Raw genomic sequence first — 7,500 nt, forward strand, 5'->3', positions numbered from 1 at the left:
TTATCTGATTTATTTTTAATCATTATAATTACAAGAATAAATATTTTTCTCTTCACCTTCTAAAGTAGATGATTACATATTGTTAACATATTTATTCTATGAATTGTACGTCTTTTATTTTGAGAAGCAGTTGAGCCGGTGTAATTATTTTTTTTTTTGTAATTTTTAATTTTATATTCTTTTCATATAAAGATCTATCTATATATTATTTAATAAATTATTTGTATTATTATAACCGCGTCAAGCACGGATAAATTAACTAATTTTATAATATTTTATATTGCTTTGGCCTTTGGGACATAATGGGTACTATGGCGGTAACCTATTCTGTTGGAAGGAATTATGCATAAGTACTCCTATTCATTGTTGTGCATTAGCTGCACTTTACTCCCATCCGTTTGTAAAAGAAACAATGTGCTAATAGTTTTGACTTCATCAATTGGGTGCATTACATGATTTTACTCTAGTGTGTTAAGAAATCTATCTTAGTGGTCCTAGCTCAAGCTCCATTGTTGATCAATGGAACCTTATTGTAGAAGAAACTGCTCAAGAGAGAAAACAGAGAAGATATTTGTCTTATTCAGAAGGAATCCAATGAAACAGTATACAAGCAATGCCTGTTATAGGCCTCTCATCCTCACTCTACACGTGCACTTTATGTGCCTTTCAATAACTAACTAACAGACATAGTGGCCATAGTCTAATTAATAGGTGTAACCACTTAGTGTAGTTTGTTAATATAGTGGTAGTAGAATGTAGCCATATGTTATTTTGTAACTCTCTTTGTAATATTTGTGACTTCTATGATATTGATATTCCATATTTACTACCTCATATTCATTTTTTTATATATATTAAATAGAAGATTTTCTCACCTATAAATAGAAGTGATCTGACATTTTTTTTTTAAGTACAAGAAATATTTAGAATGCATAAAAATTACTAAAAAAGAGAGTTTGGAGCTAGCTTTGAACTCAACTCTTGTCTAGAGTTTGTTGAGTTGTACTTTGTGAGAAATGGTCGATCCTGGAGGAAAAATGTCAAAGAAGATTACTGATGGACTTGTGTAAGCATTTACTCCAGTGGGCTTAAATCTCCTTAAAGAGAGCGAGATATCCGCATCTTAATCAAGGAAAAGAAAACTTTTATTTTCTTCATTTTTTGTATTTTCTTTTATTTTCTTCATTTTTTGTATTTTCAGCTGTAATTTTGATAATATTTCACCAACATTTAGAATGAATATTTTATGCGCTGGCATGGGCGGATTTAGAGTATTATATGGGGGTTCCTAGGAACCCAGTAACTTTCGTACAGTTCTTAAATTTATATTGAAAAAACTAGTAAATATATAAGAATTATAAGTTGGGAATCCATAAATGAAGTGTGTTATTGGTCTAGTAATAAAGAAGGAGCTTGCTAAGGCTTTATTAGGCCTTTTGGTTGTGTGGGTTCAAGCCCCATCACCCAGGTATTTAATTTTTATTTTAAGCAAGGAACCCACTACCTTTAAATTTTAGATCCCACCTCAGTTAAGATTTTTTGGAGTTGAATTAGTTAGGTAAAACAAGTAATTGCAACTCTAATGAAAAAACTGGTCTTCGAATTTTCCCTTCCAATTTTTTAGATTTTATCTTCCTTAATTTATTTTTTTAAAATTGAGCATACTGATATGAATTATATAAAGACTAAGCATACAGAGTCATGCAGTTTCACTTTGCACTAACGATGATATGTTGAGAAGTGCATTACTAGAAATATATTGAGTCTCAAACGTCGAAACATAAGTAAAATGAGAAAATCATATTTTTATGAGCTAATTTTATCATTCAATCATTGAGACTCGTTAGAATTTGATAAGTGGAAGGTTGATCCAATTTGACATGAGCCTTTTATTTTCTAAGTTGGAAAGAGAATAAGATCCACCTTCTATTTTTTTTTTCTTAAACATCAATTGATCATCATTTCATCTCTAATACGAATCCATACGTACATGCTTTTTATTCCAACACACAATAGCAAGTCAAGTCAGAACAATAGACTTAATTCTGCTCAAATCACACTTAAACACAAGTCTCCAATTTTCTATCTTCATCAAACTTGTACTATTTTCCTTCATGCACACAAAAAAATAGTAGTCACTTTTAGACCTAAATTAATGCTAACTTTCCCAACACCCATTACCAAACTATTCCATTTTCTTATTAATAATAATGTGCATCAGCACAAAATAAATGAGTAATGAAAGAAAAAGAAAACCACTAATTAATTCCTTTCTTATGACCCAAAGTGGTAAACGACTTAATTCCACTAAAATAAGGATAAAAAAAAATTGAAAAGATATTTCAGATATTCTCATTCTATTAGCTTTTTAAGTACTCTGACAATTGTGTTGATCATGTTTTTCTCTGGGGAGCTTTGACTTTGGTTTCTGAGTTGTCTATAAATCTTTTAACTTTATAGTTGTCAAACTTTAGAACTAAATAAACACAATTCAACGTTTCAGTAGGTCTGTTACTTAATCATTAATTTCCTACATAAATGCTAGTTCCACTAGATAATGAGTTCATAAAAAATTGAAAATTACTATTCGGTCCATCCCAAAGTATTAATCATGTTTCACTTTTAGATATATATTATATAAATTTTGATTAGTATTTTAAGATATGTTTATTTACCATATTAGTATGAGTAGAAGAAAAATGCCTTCCTGCTACTGTCATATGAAATTTCAATCCCAAATTTCGCCAATATAGTATTATAAAAAGTTCCCTGTAATTTCTTTGCTGTACTTAAAAGAAAAATATTTCCCAGCCCACAGGGGCAGCTCAACTTTGAAGCTAGTAAATTCTTTGTTTTAGGCCCCCCAAAACAGGGCCGGCTAGATCTTAAAGTTGCTGAAGCAATGGTTTGGGATCCAATTTTTTTGGAGTCCCCATTTTTAAGTTAGAAGATAGTTCACAAAGGTAGTATATCACACACAAATTTTAACGATAATATTTATGTGATTCTAAAATATTTTTACCAACTGACAACAAAATGCACGTATGACGCACGAAATACACATAAGATGTACGTACGTCGCACGATATGCACGTACGCCACACAAGGTTCACAAAAAAGTTAATTTTATCAAATATATCTGAAACATTTTACTAAGAATTGACTTTAGGCCACCAAATTTATTGAGCCGCCCTTGCCGGCCCAAAGTTTACTATTCTTCCGAACTTAGTTTACTATGCTTTATACAATTCTATATTTATTGTTATGTATTTGGTTGGAGAAGCTAGCTACTCTTTCCAAACCTTTTTATTACTAGTAGATTTAGCTAACCTACCCTGGAAGGGCTTGGTCGAAATCAAAACTTTTACTAAATTAAAGAGATTTAAAATGTAAAAAAGTAAACATGAAGAAGAACTAAGGAAATTTAAGATCAACTACATATATATATATATCAAAGAGTTGCTCTCTAGTTCTGCCCCAATTTAATGATAAAGGTTTTTTATTCTTAACCAGAATCGAGAGATCATAATTGAGACTTGAAAATGGAGTTCAATTCACAAGGCAATAACTTCTCTTGTGGAATTTTTACATCTAAATTAGTTAGACCAGTGAATTTTCGAATGCTTACAAAAAAAAGTAGGTTTAGCTAGATGAGTTATTAGGAAGTTAGCCATTTTTCATACACTTGGCTCATGCTTGTGTGATGACAAATAACAAGCACAAGGAAAGTAAGAAACCATTATTGTGACAAAATTCTAGTCCCCTTTCCAATATCCTTCTATAGTTGAAATATACCTGAATCTTGATATTGTTGACTTCTCATTTTCTTTACTTCTCAAAATGAACACTTCCTCTAAAAACCATTTTTTTTCCTATCATCTTAATTCCTCTATATATATTGATGATATATACTTCAATTTGAAGTACTACAAGTTCTTTTTCCTTTTGATTTCTTATTTCCTTAAGTTCCAAATAGGAGGGTAAACAAGTCAAAAAAAAAAAAAAATGCTTTTGAGAATCCTCCTTATAGTACTGTTAGCCACTTCATTGTTTTCCACCTCCTGTCAAGGAAAAAAGAAAATTGGAAAACCAAAAAAGCATGGTAATAATGTGAAGAAAAAGCCACATACAAATGCAATTATTGATATACAAGATTTTGGAGCCAAAGGTGATGGACTCTCAGATGATACACAGGTAAATTCTTTTTTTTTTTTTTTTGATAATCTACCTACAAGAGGTATCAAATAATACAGAAATGATTTAGGATATATATATACATATATATATAAAGGTTGTCAAATTAATGTTTATTGTGAAGATTTACCTATACTTACTGTAAGTGATCTGATCTAAGTATTTTTTATATCTTCATACTAAAATAATCTATTCCAAATTTCAGGCATTTATTAAAGCTTGGGATAAAGCATGCAAAGCAGAAAATGGTGTGCTTTTGATTCCAAGGCACAAGATATACTACATTGGACCAATTAAGTTCCATGGTCCTTGTAAGAAAGGACTTAGAATGATGGTGAGTTTAATAGTAATTCACAAGTAACTTAAATAATTTGTATCATTACTCGACTCAGAGTTCGTCAGAAACAACCTCACTACCTGAATATGTTACTGTTATATAATTTGTAATTTTTTTTAATCATTTAGATAAATGGAGAACTCAGAGCTTCAAAAGATTTATCAGATTATAATGAAGACAGAAGACATTGGCTATTATTTCAAAATATGGAAAATTTTGTAGTTGAAGGTGTTGGAAGCATTGATGGCAATGGACATGTATGGTGGATACGATCTTGCAAAGTTGATAAAACAATTGTAAGTTTATAATTTATATCATTTTCTATGCTACTCCATGTATAAAAAAAAAAAGTGTCAATTTTTATGAGTTAAATCAAAGCCATTTTGGCCAACCATCAAGTAATTTTTTGAAAGAACTTTTTTACATTATCAAATCATTATTACTACTTGTTATATGGGCACAACAGCTTAATAGTGTACTATCATTAATTTTCTTTCTTTTATGCAGCCATGCAATACAAAAACACTAACAATCCCAACTGTAAGTACTTTAATTTATAATTTTTATATAGATTATAAAATTCAGAAACCAACATCAGTCCTAATTATATCTATACCTTTTTGACAGGCTATGACATTTTATAATTGTACAAATTTGATAGTGAGAAATTTAGAGTTAAAGAATCCACAGAAAATGCACTTAACAATTACCAAAAGTAAACTTGTTGAAGTTTCAAGATTGAAAATTACAGCACCTGCTGATAGCCCCAACACTGATGGCATTCATGTTTCTGGGACAAAAAATATTGATATCCACCATTCTTATATTGGAACAGGTAAATTTTTTTAATTAAAATAATTACATTAATTAATTCCTCAAGGAAAAAATTGTTTAACTTTTATTTTTTTTATTTAAATTAGGTGATGATTGCATCTCTATAGTAAGTGGTTCCACTAATGTTAGAGCAAGATATATACATTGTGGACCTGGTCATGGAATCAGGTAATTAACTATGCAATATATAAATATTTTTTAATCCATTTACTTTAATTCTTTTGTTATGAAATACTACTAAAATATTTTACTACTTTTTTTTTTTTTTGAATAGTATTGGAAGTTTGGGGAAAAATAAAGAGGAGGATACTGTTTCAAATATTTATGTACATGATGCCACCTTGAGGGGAACAACTAATGGATTAAGAATAAAATCCTGGCAGGTAATTAATATGATATGGTTTCCCACTAATTACAAATTTACAATAATAATTCAGTTAGTTTCATGTATTTTGAGTTTCTAACAATTTTTCACCACTCATTTAGCAAATTAATTAGTACCTAGCTAGAAACTAAAACTGTAATTTTGTTTAGTTTTGTTGAAAAACTGATAAATAACGTTTCTTACACCCCACTTTATCTTAGTTTTTATTTTATTCCTTTTTTTTCTTGAAGACGTAAAATAAATTTATCATTGATTTTATAGTTGCATTCTTGTGTTTATTGATTGTTCAACATTTTTTCCTATGGTTGAGAAAAAAATATTGATTGAAAAATTAGTACTGTAGTACAATTGTGGGTGTGTTTGGTATGATATGAAGTATTTTTTTCTGAAATGTTTTTCATTGAAAAATAAGTAATTTTCTAACCTACTTTTGATTTGATAAGTAAACAGAAATATAATTGTGACAAATTAACTAACTTTTGAGGGTGGGGGGTTTTGTGGGATATTGTGTAAAAACTATAGTAGTTGGAAATGAAATGAGAGAGTTTCAGAAAATGTCTTTCCTTCTCCGCATAGGGAAAATATTTTATAAAACTATTTAAGCCAATTAAATATGAAAATTAAAAAAAAAATTAAAAATATTTTTTCTCGATCCCTACCAAACACACCTTATATTTCGAGAAATTTGGATACATGCAACATGTTATTCTCTATAACAACATTAGTATTAGGTATGGAGTTTCATTTCAATAATTCACTATGTTTTTATTGATCATAATATAACATGGTTTTACTTTTAAATTGTGAAATTTTAATAGGGAGGACGTGGATATGCAAAAGATATTCTTTTTCAAGATATTGATATGGTGAATGTGACCAACCCCATAATCATAGATCAATTTTACTGTGACCAAGATAAACCATGCAAAGAGCAGGTAATTATATTTATTCATTCATTAGACTAATACTCTATCAACAACACCTTTACAAAATTTAGACGAATCTTATTTATAATTATAATTATTTTGGAAAGAATTTTAATATTTTATTTTATTTTTTTCAGAAAGAAGCAGTGCAAGTGAGTAATATAATGTACAAAAATATTAAGGGAACAAGTTCTACGCCAACTGCAATTAAATTAAAATGCAGTAAAACTGTTCCATGCAAAGGGATACAAATGGAAAATGTGAATATACGTCACCAAGGAGGTTCAACTGTCAAAGCTTTATGTGCAAATGTTAAATACACAGCAAAGGGAGTGTTATTCCCAAAATGCCCTTCCGAACGCCCGTGGTCATTTTTGTGGAATTAATTAATACAATTTTTATTTTTATTTTTCCCTTTCTCCTTTGTACATGCCACTTTATGAATGCTCTTGAGATAGTCATAGTTATTGGCATTTATCCAACAGAAAATTAGTTCTATTATATAAGGGAGTAGGAGGAAATCATACATAAAGGAAGTGCAATTATACAGTCATGTTTGGATAGGAATTACAAGTGCTATTGTATTATGTATTTCTCAATGTAAGTTAGTGTTGTGAAAGTTTCTTTTTCCCTATAATAATATATATTCTAGTTATTGAGTAACTTCTAATTATGTCTCTTTCTGATTATTTTTTGCTTGAGTAAGATAGAGAGCTGCTCCAGTGCGGAGGTGTGAGACACTAGCTTTGGATGGTTTTAGGTGGGGTAGAGGTAGACCGAAGAAATATTGGAGGGAGGTGATTAGGTATGATATGGAGCAATTG

General features: G+C 29.6%; 1 protein-coding gene across 1 annotated transcript; it reads left to right on the forward strand.

Moving 5' to 3' along the window:
- Window positions 1-3,898: 3,898 nt before the first annotated feature.
- LOC107856362 (polygalacturonase) lies at window positions 3,899-7,322 on the forward strand. The gene is made up of 9 exons (XM_016701384.2): window positions 3,899-4,194; window positions 4,400-4,528; window positions 4,660-4,827; window positions 5,039-5,071; window positions 5,159-5,366; window positions 5,452-5,533; window positions 5,640-5,748; window positions 6,569-6,685; window positions 6,814-7,322. Exons 1-9 carry the CDS (start codon window positions 4,006-4,008, stop codon window positions 7,060-7,062), a joined length of 1,284 nt encoding a protein of 427 aa, XP_016556870.1. The 5' UTR covers window positions 3,899-4,005; the 3' UTR covers window positions 7,063-7,322.
- Window positions 7,323-7,500: the final 178 nt, after the last annotated feature.

The sequence above is a fragment of the Capsicum annuum genome, chromosome 1, assembly GCF_002878395.1.
Source record: "Capsicum annuum cultivar UCD-10X-F1 chromosome 1, UCD10Xv1.1, whole genome shotgun sequence".
Taxonomy (NCBI): domain Eukaryota; kingdom Viridiplantae; phylum Streptophyta; class Magnoliopsida; order Solanales; family Solanaceae; genus Capsicum; species Capsicum annuum.